Source organism: Triturus cristatus, chromosome 4_2 (genome assembly GCF_964204655.1).
Source record: "Triturus cristatus chromosome 4_2, aTriCri1.1, whole genome shotgun sequence".
Classification (NCBI taxonomy): Eukaryota; Metazoa; Chordata; class Amphibia; order Caudata; family Salamandridae; genus Triturus; species Triturus cristatus.
The window spans coordinates 266378067-266395591 of NC_140586.1; the positions used below are offsets into that span (position 1 = coordinate 266378067).

General features: G+C 42.6%; 1 protein-coding gene across 1 annotated transcript in view; it reads left to right on the top strand.

Annotated features, from left to right (window-relative positions):
• Nucleotides 1-17525, top strand: part of LOC146833604 (cytochrome P450 2D15-like) — a 355595-nt gene that overhangs the window by 93186 nt on the left and 244884 nt on the right. The window contains exon 4 of the mRNA XM_085601483.1: nt 13722-13882. Within this exon, the coding sequence (XP_085457609.1) occupies nt 13722-13882 (161 nt within the window). The remainder of the gene's footprint in view (nt 1-13721; nt 13883-17525) is intronic.

Here is a 17525-nt window from a genome sequence, read left to right on the forward strand (position 1 = left end):
GACACACCGCGGCCCTGACCATACTCGACCTCTTAACTGTGTTTGACACTGTCTCCCACCGCACACTCTCCACCAGACTCCACAACGCCAGCATACAAGGAACCGCACTCGACAAGATCTGCTCGTTCCTCATTGGCTGAGCCCAAAGAATCAGACTGCCACCCTTCCTCTCCGAACCCACGGTAATCAACTGCGGAGTACCCCAAGGATCATCGCTCAGCCCCACGACAGCCCAGACTCAGCATATTATCCTATGCCGACTACACCCAGCTCATCCTCCCCCTCACCAAGGACCCCATCACCACCAGACTCAACTTCCAGGAAGGAAAGAAGGACGACGCATCTTGGATGAGTGGCAGCTGCATGAAACTCAACTCGGAGAAGACAGAAGTCCTCGTCTTTGGGCCCTCCCCCTCTGCCTGGGAGAACACCTAGTGTACCACCGCCGTCGGCAGACCTCCCAACCCCACGGACCATGGCCAAAACTTAGACATCGTACTCGACTCCTCCCTCACCATGACTCATCAGATCAACACTGTCACCGCCAGCCTCTTCAACACCCTCTGCATCCTCCGAAAGCCCTTCAAATGGATCCCCCAAGACCAGGAACGAGCTCCCGACCAACATCAGCCACGCCCCCTCCCTGAACATCTACAGTAAAATACTCAAGACCTGGCTTTTCGACTGATCGGAGCTGGACACCCCCCACCCCCAGAGCCTTGGGACCCTCACAGGTGAGTAACGCGCTTACAATTCTCTGATTGATTGAGTGGGCGTAGGAGATCTTAATGTGTCTTTCGAAACCTCTAGAGCCATTATTTTTTTATTTTTTTTAATATAACTTTTTATTGAAAACCAATTTCACAGCAGTGCATCGACCTTGACATATTAATTGACATCTCTACTGGCAAAATATACATACAGGTGTTGGAGACAACCAATACTATACTCATGACATTAAAAAAAAAAAAAAACCCTTCCCTTAATAAAACAGCCTAGAAATGGTGACCTCTCTACCCTGGGCTTCGGAACGCGTCCCAGATAGAGTATAGCTAACGGTCTTCTATCTTGGAGTCAATGTGCGTTACTTTGTGCCTCTAATAAAGCCCCCCTCTCCCTCCAAAGCTCAACTGTAGGAGAAATACAAATGTCCCCCCGGTATTTGTTCCATCGTCCCCACTTATGATCCCATTTTCGCGGGCAGCCTCGGTGTTTGTTCTCTGCCACCATGGCCAGATCCATATCCGAGGCCCAAGCACGTAGCATCGGCATTGCATCTATCCCCCATTTCTGTGCAATATTTATTTTGGCAATGGCCAATCGCAGGGCCGCCCACTCCTGCTCCATCTGGGTGAGGTCTGTCGCATCCCACACATTAAGGAGGCAGAGCCGGGGAGAGGGAGCGACGGGTTTGTCTATGGACCTCGCCATTTGTCGGGTGACCTCTACCGAGTACTGCTGGATGTGGGGGCACGCCCAGAGGATGTGTAGAAATGTCCCTATTTGATGACAGTGTCGTAAACAAAGTGCATCAGGACGTCATCCCAATTTATGCAACAATTTCGCCTCTTTAGCCATTATTATGTTAACTGAACAAGAAGATGAGCTATGGGAAATACACTGTGTATCCTGTAAACCCTTGCATTATTTTTCTAATGTAGCACTTCAATGTGCTTCTATTGCCGTGGGCAGAGGCGTAACACAGACCCCCGCAGCCCCTGCAGTGCGGGGAACCCCAAGCTCTAGGGGGCCCCCTCGGCACAGCACTCTGGCCGGAGAGCTCCTTATTGAGCCCGGAGGGGGCCCCTCTACGTACGGTGCAGGGAGGCCCCCTCAATTTTTGTTACGCCAGTGGCCGTGGGGCGATTCCTTAAAGAATTAAATTGGCAAACATGTTCCGATATGAACAGATCCCCTACATTTAAAAGGAGCTCCTGCTCAAGTGTAATTCATTACGTTCTTTTTATTGTATGTCTCTGGGCACTTCTCGAGGATATGATGGTTATTAAATGCAGTGATAGTGTTCACAATCCATTGATCACATCCTTAATAGGGGATGCCCTTAAAAGAAATTGGACCACTTATTCAACTCTGGTTCTGGTGCCTGTTATAGCTAATAATTTAAGAAAGGTGTCCTGGCCACAAGTAATGTCGAGCCCAAGGCCGGAAGCTCAACTCTGAGTTGTTTGTGTTTTATTGATCTGATAATGGAAGATCACCTGCCACCTTAGCTCCAATTTTGGATATTCATGTGACTTTTTTAATAAGCTGCAGAACATCTACAAGGAAACTGTCCATTTACGTGTAGCCTGCCAGAGGGTCCTAAATAGTTCAATCCTGAGTGTAAGTCATCTAAAGTAAACTTAAGAGAGGCTATTAAGAGGTGAAGATATGTTGACATAAGAAAAGTTCGATTTCAATATAAGACAGCCTTAGCTAAAGTAAGGCGGAACTGGGAGTAAAATAACTGCCAGGATCTGTTGCACTTCATTAAAACTCATCGCACATGGGAGCCTTGACAATAAACATATTCATCATTATCATATTAAGCCTGAAAGATGGGTAGAACATTTTACTGCGTTGCATGCCCCTGAAAGTTCAGATACTCTGACATTATTTGTGGTAATAAGTGGTTCTAATGGAGTTGTCTCTGACTAGCCCATTGGATGACCACTGAGTTACCATTTTTCAATTTAGATGACACTTTATCTGCAATTAATTGACTTAAGTCAGCAAAAGCCTCCAGTCCCGATCGAATACCTGGCGGCTTATATTAATCTGAGCCGGAGGTTTGGGCAACCTATATCAACCTCTCATCTAATGCAGTAGCTGTGGGGGAGAAATATCTGCCACGTGGAGGTGGGCGGAAATAATACTGGTGTTCAAGAAGGGGGATGCCAATAACCCAGCTAATTATAGACCTATAAGCCTAATAGATAATTTGCAGAATGACTTCTCAAGACAGGTCTTAGGCAAATTGCAAATTGGATTGATAATTTTCTACACTCCAAGCTGGTTTCTGAGCTAAAAAAGAACCTCAGATCAAGTGTTCAGGTTCGCAATCCTATATTAGATATATGTGGTGCTTTGTAAACAAAGACTATATGCGGCTTTCATTGATCCTAGGGCTTCTTCTGACTTGGTTCCCCATGAGATCCTTTGGAGGGTGCTTGTAGTCTTGTCTCCACGATTTATGACAGGAATTATGCACAGGTCCATTGAGGGGGAGGAGGAAAACTGAATGCCCATATTCCTTTTCACTTGAGGTTCACCAAGGGTGTGTCCTCGCTCCTAATTTGTTTACACTGCATAATAAGGATGGGGTTAAGGCATTGATGGCCTGCACAAATGATTTTTCTGCATTGAACGGAGAACAAATTCCCATTCTCCTATTTGCAGACAACTTGTTACTAATTTAAAAAAAATAAAGCTTAGGGTTATAGGATTTGATTGATAAGTTCCTTGAATTTTGTGTGGCAAAGGACATTGAATTGCAAAAACAATTGATGGACCGAATGCTGAACTATGACATACATTCACTCCAGTACAGAGATCTGGGCATACATCCATCGTATTTTTGCTCCCCATGCCATTCCAGTTTGAACCCAGTCATATGCAAATCAGTCTTGACACTGCGCCCAAATGGAACAGTCCAGCCTTAACTGCCAGGCTCGGTCCTCCCTGGACTGGAAACAAGCATCCTAGGACTGGTTTTGGGGTTTCATCCCTCAACAGACAGGATAGTTTGACTCCAGTGGCATGGAGAGCACGGGATCTACGTCTGGGCATACCACTTCTGGGTATTAAACACTAAAAAAGTATAGTATATGGTTTTTGGCAAAAATCTTGCTAGAAGCAGTGTAGAAAAAGGTATCCAATGAGTACCTTGAGGACTGTACTGTTTGGATACAAAATATGTGAGTACACCAATAGAAATCTGAGAATAATTTTGTAAGATTGTTGGCCTTGGTTCCGACCAGTAGTCCCCTAACCCCCCACTCTATTATGATCTAGGAGCCAGGCATATTTCTGATATGGCGCAGCTAAAGCCACTAATATACTGGACCCACATCTGGTCAACTCCTGAGTTATTGGTATATAGGTAAGGTTTCAGGAGCCAATGAAAACGGATGGAGCACTGAAGGTCCTGTGCTTGCCTTTCATCTACAGATGACTTAACAAGCTAGGATTATTCAAATTGTGGGAGAATCCTGAGAATATTGGTAAGCCAGTGACTGTCCTTGTGAAGTTGACTTAGTATGCTTTTGTGTACGACCAGTATGGTATTTGGGCGACACATGGACAGCTAACAGAACAGTTCCTTGCTTTTAAACTGAGCCCTCATTTTGAAATATACTTGCATATCATCTCACCCCCCCTTGCCAAAAGCCTATTTTGTAATGTTCCACCTAGGCTGTCTACCTCTGAAGGCATTCAGTAGTAAATGTTCTTCTGTTCATGGTACCGTGGCTCACAATGGATTTGTTTGAATCTGGGGATTTTTAGATATTTGGCTGACCAAAGAATTTTAAGAACTGATACTTCTGACCCTGTGGTCTTTTCAATTAGCAGTTTTTTACTAAATATTTGGTACAAATGAGCAAAGCTTCTAGCCTTATGCTAGTTTTTTTTGTTTGTTATTTGGTTGCACTACATACTATGCTAAATTGTATTGATTAAAATGCTTCCATGAGTTTTAAAGATCAGGCAGAGGGTTCTGATTAACTTCTAAATATGCTGGTATCCACTAAACTCTATGGTTTTATATTGATTTTATTTGATTGGTACTTTGCATAAATCTTTAACATTGAACAACGTAACAAGTACTATTTGATGTTATGCTTTGGGTGGGCTCTTGGTCTATGTTGATTTTTAATACACATGCACTCTATGAATGCCGTATTTTATCTTGATTAGCCTCGCTTTTATTTTTATTTCTCACTGTATTTTGATTGGCTATTTCACTCTTCTTTTTTTTCTTGATGTTTAAAATATCATGTGATTATCCAAAGGGAAGTTTTGTATTATTGCTAATACTGGAAATCTTGACTTTTATGATTGTGTGTTTTAAAATTTGTATAGATGATTTTAATTTATTCCTTGTTTTTATGTGTACTTTGATGAACGTGAACTGAATAACATAATCTCTGATTGATTTATTGATTGATTAGGAGAAATGAATTGTCATTGCTAAAGTTAATTTTTCATGCTGAGAGGCTGCTGAATGCACATAATGACTTTTAAGAACTATTTGCGATTTTGAACTCCTTCGCAGGGTCCTCCTGCCTTTGTCAATATATTACCAAAATACATCGATATCAAACCCTGTATCAATTATAATAGAATATATGAATAAAACAAATCCCAAATATATCGTGGGGCTCCACAAGTCACAAAAAGAGAGAGAATATGACGAAACTAATCATTTTCAAATTTATGAATCAAAATATATTTCACAGTAGCACACATACATTTAAAACAGAAAGTGGGAGCTCAGTGTCAAGTGAACACACAGGGCCTGATTCACAAAGGGACTCCATCCTTGTGGTTGAGGCTCCACGGTCCTGGGGGAGACAATTCTCACTGCGGATATTCCGCTCCAAGTGCGGTGACTCGCCCACGACTGCTGGGCCTCCAACATGAGTGCAGAGGCTCTTAGGGAATCAGGCCCTCAGTGCTCAATAATTCTTGCAAACAGCACAAAAAAACAGTGATCATAATAGAATCAAGAGGCAGCTGAAAGCACACAACAGAATGTGTAGATTCAGAGATATTTCAGAGTTTCAAAGTCCAAAATAAGGAACAAAGGGATCTCTGTATGTAAAGTACAGTCAACTAGAGTCTCCCTCAGCTGAGGGATTGCCGACGATGTTTCGATCCATATCTTAACTTGACCTTACAAGATAGCAGTCATCATGCAGCTTCTGTTGAATCTTCCTCCCACAGGAAGTCCTCATCAGCCCATACCCTGTTTATTCCTGACACACCCTAAAAATCTTATCTTTGTTTCTCCACCCAGTTCCTCCCCCTATTTCATACTGTACTCTGAAGTCCATCCCTTTTCCTTCACTTACTGAATTTACAGCTTCTACATAGGTGGACACCATACAAAACCACCAATTGACAACTGTAATATTAAAGTCATCAACCTACCCCTTCCACTTCTCGCCCCTATTATTAGTAAATACATGAATGCTTGCTTAATCACTGGTTATATCAGCAAAAACGCAGACAGGCAATCATCAAACCCCATCTCACACAGCAGACCAATTTCAGACCCTTGATTGCATTGAAAAATCTGTGGTTAGCGATCCACCCTTTCTCATCCTAAAATTTGCTGATTGATGCCCAATCTGGCTTTCTCCCTCATCGTTGTTTGGGAACCATATTATTAAACACAAGAAAAGAACTACTTACTTCATGGCACAAACGACAGTCACATGCCTTGATCTTAATTGATCTATTTTCAATTTTCGTCTATTTTGGCAACAAAATTCTGCTCAAAAGATTGGTGTCATATGTTTGAGTAGTGGGGAATATTCTTAAATAGTTCAAAACTTCTGTCACATGCGTCACATCTTGCCGGCCTCCTTCACTGTTTGTTTGGTGCAACTGGTGTATTTATCGGATATCCATGATACTGAATGCTAAACCATCGAGCAAAAGAAGACGCAACCATCCTAGACCCATTTTGTGCATTGTCCCAGTCAGACCTTAGGCTGCTTCACAAGGACACTTCAGCATGCAATTTCCCATTCATAATGTCTGCCCTCATGAAGGGCTTGTCGGTGCTGCATTTGAAACCGCAATTGCGTCAGGCCAGTTGTGCAGGACTAGTGGAATTGAAAGGCAGGTAGCCTATCTTTGTGACATGCTTTCCCGGTTTTTCAAACCATAGGGACCATACATTATTCTGAACTTAGTAAATTCTCAGGAATGGCCCAGGCCTTTGACTTTCAGCAGGTAGAGTGCTTGTACAGTCAAGGCTTACTCCTAAAGGTTGGTTGTGGGGTTGAACCTTAAATTCATCTAGTACATCTATTACTCACAATAAATCATTTTCAGCCAATGTTATGTCTTTAGGAAAAATCTAAGATTTTATTTCAATTAAGCATAAATGCTTTGTTATATAAACAAATATCCCACGAAAGAACATGCTCTCAGTAAATGTATGCAAGTTCTTTGTGTTACCTTCTGTACCATAGAGAATTTCTCAGATTCAGGACCTGAATTTGGCAGCTGTTTTTGAAAATTATTAGCCACAGTGTAGTGTCTTGTTTGAAGAGAACACAAAGAGGCGGAGTTTATATGTAAGGACACGCTCTGTGCCAGCATCAGGGAATTTGGGTTCTCCTAAAAGCATCAATGTGGTGTCTCTGCTTTCATGATTTGAGGTTTTTAACTTGGGGAAGAGGCCACAAATCATCCTGGGAATGATTAAGGTGGATGGCCTTCTGGGAGAGGTTGGTGCTCGAATGTCCTTGGCTTATGAAATGGTTAAATGCTGCTGGGAAGGCACAAGCACTGTAGATACTCAGATGCCTTTGGGTTTGCATATCATGGGCTGGTCCTACAGGGTAGGCACATGGGCGTCATGTGGATGTTAGTATTCATTGATGCCCGTGGTCAACTACAAACCTATGGAGGCTCTGCTGTCAGCAGTGTACTTTGGACTAACGAGTACTTGTCTACATGCGCTTCTCTCCGAAGTACTGAAATAGAGGGTTGGGTCAAGCTGGACAGTAGGGTATGTTATCTGAACTTGGCACATAGAATTTGCTTTACAAAAGTTTCAGCATAGAAGAGAGAGCAGAGCTGGGTCACCAGCAGAGATTGAGAGACCGAAGCCCTAACCATACCAGTAACCTGACAACCTTGCAGCTAATTTCTATGGTGGAACTAGAGTGGGCACTTTACCATGAAATACACAAGCATCACTCTCACATGCACACCTTTTAGACTTAGAATAAATTGGGTGCATATCATGACAGACTACACAGATGTTCACACAGAGATCTAGTAAACATTCGTCCTACTGAGGTACTCTTGAAATGTGCTGTACCCCAAAACTATACATCAATTGGCGCCAACTGTTACATGTGTAATAGACAGGTCATGAGGACAATAGTTCCCAGAAATAAATGGAGTGTCCACTTGGGGTCTTCCTGTATAACCCAACAGAGCAAAGTAGTCGGTTGTTGTGGAACATTAAAAAGATCTAGACAACTTGGCAGGGGCTCCGTGATATGAGTTTCCTTCAAAGGAAAGCATAGGGAGGCTCCCGTGCCATGACTTTTCAACTCTGCTTACTAGAACAGATCAAGCTGTATGACAGTGTCTATGTGTGAAGGCAACCTATTTGGCCAGTTTCAGTATCCTAATTAAGGTGTACTTGAGGTCCAAGTTCCACTAAAGACACTAAGGAGACTATATTTCTTTGAACTTTTGGAAACAGTCCAAGATTTCAGTACCTTGCTCCTGACTGACTTGTGTCCCTGAAAGTATCCTGGGTTTTAGAGGTAAAGGCACGTTGGAAAAGGAAATCAGGGTAAATATACCAGCAAATCATTGGAGTCAACAGTTGACATTCTACATCCCAGCATGTCTGCCTTCTGACATTTAAGGCCTTTCTTGGGTCTGAGGGTAGGCATGTATTCTTCCCCCAGACAGCCTGCCTCTGCCCCTTAGCCAATGCTGGGCTTAGTAAACCATGAGAGCAGGCCAGAAGGTTGTGTATTTTCTGCCCGGCAGGAAAGAAGTGCAAGGGCCTCATTTTGAGTTTGGCAAATGTGGTATGTTGAAAATGATCATAGTTTGTGCGGCATGCCCACAGATTTTTACCCCGATAATTTTTGCTGGCTAAAGAACTCTGGGGCATATTACAAGGAAGTGGCAGAGTGAGGCATTAGCCGTCATGGCTTAACGCCTCACTCCACCACTTCTGAAACACATAGCTGCACCATATTTACAAAGAAATGGTGCTGCCTTGCGTTTCCCCCTGCGCTGGCGCTACACTTAGCAGTATAGCGCCAACGCAGGCACCCTTGCACCATAGTGCAAGGGTGTCTGTGTGCAGGGGAGGTTTGTTTATATGTAGGAAGGTGTCCCTCCCCGCACATAAACAATCCTGAAATGCCATTTTGTCACTTTTATGTGTGCTGCTTCATGCAGCACACATGAAAGTCACAAAATTGCATTTTCTTTACAGATTGTTTATATACAGGAATGGGAACCTTCTTGTACATAAGCACTCAATGGCAGTTTGCTTTTTCCTTGTGTGCTGCACAAGGCAGCATACATGGAAAAAGCAAAATCGAGGAGAAATGATACATTTCGCCTTGTTTTGCCAAGTTAAGACCAGGTTTTCCCTGGTCTTAATTTTGGCGCTGCCTCCTATGTACGCTGCCCTTGTTCATAGGTGTCAGCGTCAAAATCAATGGGTGTTGTGGTGGAACCCCCACTGCAACACCCACTGCCTACCCTTTACACTCTAACCATAGAGTGAAAGGGGACCTTATTTACAAGGCAGCATTACGTCACGTTAAGTGGCTTAACACTGCCTTGTAAATAAGGCCCTATCGCCACCACAACGTCAGAAAAAGTGACGGTGTGGTGCCGATAGGGGATTGTAAATATGCCCCTCTGTGCACTTTACTGCTGCTTACCGGTGGTAAACTGCCTGTGGCCCTCCTTTCAATGGGATGAAATTGGCATACTCCTAAATGTCCTACTTAATCTATCTACAAGTCCCTTGCATGTGGTACAACTGTGTACCCAGGGCCTGGCCTGTAAGTTAAATGTCACCAGGGGATTTCAGCACCCATTGTGCCATCCACTTAAGTGACAGTGAAAACATGACTGCAGAGCTGTCATGTGTAGTCTAACTGTGGAGATTTAAATTGCAAATTGGACTTATCAGAAGAACCCCTTTTGATATGCCTAAACCTTGCTTTTAAATATTAATAGGTTAATAATAAATTGCTCTTGAGGCAGGGTTCATGCTTTATTTAAAAGTAGGGCATGTAAAGTTTTAATATTACAGTGAAAAGGCCCTAAAAGTTATTTTCACTGTAGCTGGGTTGGCTGCTTAATAGGAAAATACTGGGATGCAGTATTACATTTAATATCGTCATCTTTGGCTAGGAAGCAGCTGCAAAGTTAATTTTTGGACTTTATGAAATATTTAATACAAACCTAATTTATTGGTGAAGTCAGATTGATAATAAACATGTTAGAAAATATACTTTCATAAAGTAACCTTTTCCCTGCCTAAAGCATCTAGAGGACCATGAGCACGAGCTTCAATTGGCACCTGCCCCCTTGCTGGCACCCAGAGCTGATACAAAGGCATTGGGTATGGTAAGGTGTTCTTTTCCTCTGATAGAATGAACATCTAGACTGTAACCAGAAATTTAATCAGATTCAAAGAGACCTACCCTCTTGCCAGCAGATGCAGCTACCACTTGGGCCTGCCCCCGACCTTTGCTCTCCATTCAGCCTGGCTTCAGTTCCAGTGGGAGAGGAGATGGCCCCAGAACTGGGTTTGAGTGACCACAGAGGAGGGGTTGATCATTTCCCTGTCCATACCTCTAGGGTGGGCACAGGAGCTCCATACAGAGGAAGAAAGGTTCTGCCATCTTGGTGTTAGGTAGAAAGGGGTGTTGTGGGATTGGTGGCAGAAGGGCATACAGGAAATGATGCACAAATGGGTAGGGAAACCTCTAGGAACCTTTACCCCTTCGGTTACGGAGAGGCCAGGAGTTTCCTTATTCACAGGTTGATTCCAGGCATAAAGATGCCTCACAGTATGCTCCTCAGAACTCTTCTGAGTCCTTTGGAAGAACATACAAGTGCTCGGACTGCTGTCAGTGGCCTAAGAAGAGCCCTGAAGACTTGACCTGATCTCCCTTTTATACCCAAGACAAAGATTTGGACTCAAAGGTCAGAAGGCTAACCTCCTGTTAAAGCAAAAGGGCGTATAACAGGGTGCAAGGCACCTTATCTGCAACTGCCCATCTGATCATTTACAAATGATCCTGCCTTGGACCCTGCTGCTGGCCTCTGCTGGAGTGAGTTTTTACCCCTTAGGGCTGTCTCTAAGGCCATGGACCCTTGGCTGGCTTTAGAATGTACTCCTCCTAAATGTTCCTAAAACCTGTGATTTAGAAACCTTTAGGTTTCAAAGGCCTTCATAGAGCAGGGACCAACCACTCAAGCCAATCGGACGAAAGTGTGTTTCAGCTGGGCCAAAGATTAAGGTTGCTCCCACTCAGAGCCTTAGCAGCAGATATGGTTCAGTGGGACTTTGCAGATAATGTATCTGCCTCATTGAACCCTACTCTGCGTCATTCGCAGCCTTGCTGAAAGAATCTTATCTCCAAAAAAGTGACTAAGTTTCAAAGTAGAAATCTTCACTGGGCATAGGTGTGAAAAGTATCACACAACTTCAAGTAACTTGAAAATAGATATAAGGGCACTATAGTGGTGATCAGTTCCAGCAGGAAGCCAGTTACAGGGACAAAAAAGGTCTGGTTAAGCAGGTACCTTGCAGTTAAAGCTATCTCCAGTCTAGTTCCAGGGTCTATGGGCAAACCGTCATAGGAATCAATGGAGTGGTCCTGATGCAAGGGATGCTGATGATGTGGAGCCGGTGTTAGGGGTCATCCTGTGGCCAACCCTTGGTCCACGGACACAGAAGGGCGACTTTAACCTCAGGTGGTGATTTCCCACAAAGTCTGAGTGAAGCCCAGCCCCAAAACAGTTGCCACGATCTACTGGTCTACGGTTACAGAAAAACCAGCAGTCCCTTTTAACTGACAGTAACGTCCTTGCTGGGTGATCAGTCTGTACTCTCATGACCCTCCTGGCTACAGAAGACTCAGGTGCAACTTTTGAGGGTTAGAACACAGTCTCCTAGGCTTCAATTTGGGTGTCAGTGGTGATCAGGTGTTCCTGGCTATCAACTCCCAAGGCAGGCTTCGTCAGCTTTTATGACCCAGTAGCTGTAACAGGGAGTAAGCTAACTGACTCATGGAAGCACCTGCTCTGCCTGGGACTCGGGGGCAATTTTCCCGAAGTGGGAAAACACAGGCCCAGTCCTTTCATTGCTAGCCCAAGGTGCAGCAGGTGCAGTCCAGTAGTTGTTGCAGCCCCTCTATGCTGGGTCTAGCAGGGCAGTCGATCTTTAATCCTCTCTCCAGTACAGATGTGGTCTGAGGTTTGGATTCCCATTTCTTGCACCTAAGGGATGTGGCAACTACTAGCCAATGAGCTATCAGGCCCCCACTTACCTAGCGATGATTCTAACAAAGTGTGGAATCTGGATGGCCGAGATTGCACCATCTTGTCCATTCCCAGCATGAAAGAATGCTTCGTTTGGTTTTTGAAGTTCCCTACCCCATTCCACAGGTGTGGCTACCTGGGGGCTACATTCTCATGAAAAAACTGGTTTGGTAATGGCTTCTCCTGCTCTGTCTGAGATGCCAGCCTGCCTGCTAAAACAATTAAGCAGTTCCTCTCATGTTTGACTACCATTTACCCTTTAAAAGCTGCTCCCCCTTTGAAGTTTGCCTTTTTGATCTCACACCCTGTTCGGCCATCCTTTTATGAGCAGGTGACACCTCTTTCCTCTGCAGATCCTTTGTGTTCCTTCTTGATGGTTGTTCACACATCTCCTTAGGAGGGCAGAAGGCAGTCTTGAGGGCAAGAACTTGTGTGCAACCATAAAGGATAACTGGTAACTTAGGGCAACAAAGTGGCAACTTTTTAATGTTGCCATTTGTGCAAAGGTTACATATCAGGACATGTATGTTTTTAATACACATGTTCATCTTTTTAATATAATGAACCCTACCTTTTGGTTGCAGTAGGCCTGGCTTAGGGATGACTTATAAATATAAAGAATAAGTTGCTTTGCCATTTTGCCATTACTTTAAATGGCAAAGTCAGAAACAATCCAGAAGAAAATTAGAAACAGCTGTGACAGAAGGTTAGAAACAGCTGTGACAGCCAGAAATGGCTAGCTGGAGGTTAATGCTTTCCGTTGCCGCATTTGTGATAAGTGCTGTAGTCCACGAGGTATACTTTAAATTACAGGCCCATGGTATCTCTAGTACCATATACTAGCAAATTATACGGAAGTTAACATATGCCGATTGCTGGGGAGCCAATAAGACATATTCCTTTTTAAGGTCCAGAGCACTGGCACTGGGGCCTGTATGGCAGGACTTGGTGCACTTACTGAGTTGAAAAAAACAGCAGTATCAATACAATGACTGAGCATGATCATGCAAAAAGAGACAGTTCCTTACAATTAGCCTATACATACAAAATATAATTAAAAATTCTTATATCTGAGCATTTCTGTACTTTAAGTCCTAGCATGTTGGTGATTGTCACGTGTGATTTACAACTTCCACAGCAAGTCTAGAACAAGCACCCATCTTTAGCTCAGCTACTGATGAGCCAAAGGCTACTACGTCAAATGTACTCAGTTCATTCTCCCAAAGGTCCTGAACCTGGGGATGTATATCAATTTTCACAGAGAAGTTAGTCAATGTTTCTTGTTTTCCAGGCTAAGGTGTGCCTTCCTATTTCCCATCTGGTCCAGAGCCCTGTTTTCTCTTATTGTTGACCACATCTTTGGTAAGCAGGTGCTCTTTTGTAACCTCAGACCCATAAAACCTGCTTATTGTTTTCTTTCCTGTGCTTTCTCTTTCCAGGCTCTCCGTTTGACCCACATCTCCTGATAAACAATGCTGTGAGCAATGTGATCTGCTCCATCGTTTTTGGGGACCGTTTTGAGTATCATGACAAAAATTTCCTAAAAGTGCTGGCAGTATTTGAGAATATATTACAAACAAGCTCTGGATTACTTGCACAGGTAAGTGAAGAACACTATTAGAGCACCTATTTGTGCAGCCATTAAAAATGTTTTGCAGCCATCCTGTAACTTTTTAATTGCTATTATTTTCAGAACACAGTATTGGCACACACACAGGGTATGGGTGTGCAATATCTGTAACTGTGGACAAACAATATGACAATGGAATTTACAGAAACATATCATCTTTCTTAAATGTTTGTTTTAATAATCTATTAGTGCATTGAGCAGTAGTCAAGAATCCCCAGCGCTCACAATGCTTTTCTGCATTTTATGTATCTGTTTCTGAAACATAGTGTGCTTACAGTACATTCCCAGGAAATCAACCAATTGCGCACTATTATAGAAATTGTAAACAAGAGTGTCTGGCTATCAACTCTAAAAAAATATTTTTGGGGAATCAAAAATGCCCATGAAAGACTTCTTTCAGATTGAGAAAATTGAGAACATTTAGTGGGGATGGAGATCAAAGCTATCAAAATTAAGGAAATAAAAGCTGTTTCATCAGTTCTAAGATACCTTCTACTCGGGCTACAGGTTATAATTGACCACTTTAATTTCTACTTGTGTTCATTTTTTAAATCTGGTGATATTGGTCCAATATAAGGGTTCCTCATTCAGAAACAATGTTCTATGAGTGTGTCTTATTCCTAGTAATTCAGGAGTGCCTAACAGCTAGGGTAGGAATGAGATACCAACACTCTCGGAAAAGGTTTTGCTGTTCAGACCAACTGTCATTCAATGAAAATTTGAAGCAAGGCTCATGTGTGAATGCAAAAAGAAAATGAGTAAATTAGTAGGGATCAGCCATAGCCTCATATCTGGAAGAATTTGTGAAAACTCCCAGCGAGCGGATTAAAAGCAAACTCGTTCTCTTTAGAATGGCAGTCAAAATCAACCATATACCCTTCTCATCATCACATCTTTAAGTATTCAGCGTAGTTTTGTATTGCCAGACATAGGCATTGAAAGACAATTGAAGGCAAAATCTATTCATGACTGCCACAGGGAGCACCTGAAATACAAACAATTAAAAATGGTAGTGTTATAGTTTCATAAATGTCTCCCGCAAATGATGGAATTTATCCCATTATGAGAAACCCAGATTTAGTCGGGTACATCATTTCTGGATATTCAGCATAAGTAAAGCTTGAAACCTGGTAATGTGTTTAGTCCATAAGCATCTAGATTAAATCCCAGTTTTCATAAAGTGAGTATCATTCAAAATGTGACAATAAATATTTTGTTGTAAAGAAATTGCTATTGGGTCAGGGACAATGTATTTCAAAGGGTGCATAGGGATATGATGTCAATATGAACGACCACATTGCTGAAGGCTTCATCTAAAGGATCTGAGATTCTTATCTTTGGCCTAAATAATAACTGAGTCATAGTTGTTCCTTTCCTTTAGATGCTCATTATAAGTTTTCTATGAGTGGTGGGATATGTTATTAAGTTGAATTTCTGTCTCCCTGAGATGTCCTGTAGTTTGGAAGTAATGAATTTTGAATGGAATATCTTGAGCCAAGGCTCGGATTAATGGGCAAAGAAGAGGTGGTCAGTTTTGCTGATTCCAGATTTTATGCTTTAAAAGAGATCTGCAATTAATGCCTCTGCATTGTCTTTGGGAATAATAAAATGTAGTCTTTTATTGCATGGTTATAGATTGTGATGTGTGGGTTTCTGAATAAAAGAATAGGCAGTGGGAATTTCCTAGGCTTAGGTTTAAGTGATTGAGTTGTAACATGGTGATGATGAGTGATCAGTTGTCTTTTTTACTTGGGAATAGTTTCTGTTTCAGACTGGGATTTTACACCAAAGCACCATTCTCCTTTCAATGTAGGCTCTGCATGATAGTCCCTCTTTGTTCTGCTTTCCAGGTGGTCCCCATTAAAGTGTGGGGCAGCCTTTAAGTAGAAATGTACATTACCTACAGGCATTTGCAGTGCCCAGCAGATACTTCAGCTATATCATCAGCATCATCTACTCTAAAAACCTTCCTCACCCATCTCATCTTTATTGTTATTAATCTGTTCACTATCCCACAATCACTCCAAGATTCTTCTTTTAGATTAATAGATTTAGAGATATTTGGGTGGTGATGATTGAAGCATTATTTGCTTAAAGGAATAGATATTACAGGAAGAGACTGGTCTGGGTTAATAAAAGTTCAAGTGGTCAAACATTTGTTTAACATTTGAAACATTTGACAGTCGGTGGACAGGATATGTATGCCTTGAGGAAATTGTGCACTGATCCCCCATTGTGAGTTTGGCCAACTCTAGGATTGATTGAGTAATTGGATCTGAAAGTAAAGGGAATAAGTAGACTTTTGTTGATATTTCCATTATGGCAGTAAGTTGAATAGCTGGAAGACCTGATGTGATGCAGTGCCTTTTCTGGCACAAGATTGTACCCTCATGGTATCCATGTGGTTCAGATGCAGCTCATGATTAGAACGGCTGAAGCATGTAGAGCATCATCCAACCCTGCCCTCAGTGGTGCTGTTATAAAGTAAGGCGATGTAGTCAAAACAGCAGCATGTCAGAGACACTGGCTGTTTGTCCTGAGGTATATGAAGTGAGCATCCCTGTCCATGCTTTAGTAACGCTCTTGCCAGGGTCAAAATCGGTCATCCCAAAAATGATAGAAAATGTGGCACACAAAGTGCAAACAAACTAATACTAGTGTAAGGGCAGGTTTACATCTATCTGAATTAGGTTAGGTTTTTAACAGATCTTTTTCTACTAGCTTTTTCTAGAAAAGCTCACATTTGAGAAAGCACTGCATCTGCTCCCAGCGGCAGCTTTAAAATGCTGTTCCAAAGGATATTTGTAGGAAAGTCGAAATGTATGCAGCGAGGCTAGTTATTCTTCATTGTGCAATAATCTCACAATACCCTAAGTAGGTCCTTTGGATTCACACTAATAAATCCCTTGCTTAGTCCTAGTGGAGTGTCACAGAGCAGTTAGGCTTTGCCAGAGGAACGTGTTAAGCTTTTCAAAGGATCAACATTGATGATAAGTAATTGACATGACTTGCAAGAAATCTGATACCAATTTATAAAAATAAAGCAGACTTCTTTATACATTTAGACATCAAAATGAAGACAATTGGATGATTATAACCAGAGTTATGTATTTTCAAAACAAAAACTAAATCGGTGCATTTCACTATAGCAAAATCTTAATTCTGCGGTCAATGGAGAAAATCACTAGTGACAATCGATCACTTTCAGGTCAAGTTCAGTAAAAAACACTGGGTTATAAGGTGATGCGAGTCTCAGGACCAGGCTACAACAGTCAGTTGAATTTTGCCTGGCTTTTAGGGCCCGGGTGCAGAGTTGTCCTGGCTGTTCCTGGTGCTGAAGCTGGAGCCGCGGGTTGGCTTGTTTTATCGCTTAGATGGTGCTGGTGAGGAAACAGGTGCAAAATTTTGACAATAGGGCCACTGAGTCATTGGGTTGAAGGTGCTATGGGGTTCCCTCGAGGCAGAGCATCGAATAAAGGTAGTGGTAGCAGGACTGGCCACTAACAGGCCATAGCTGCGGCATGCACAGTCTTGGGTTACTTTGACATCCTAAAGTCCGGGTGAAAACGGTAGCCTCCTGAAACTTGCTGTAGATCAGGACTACATTTCAAAC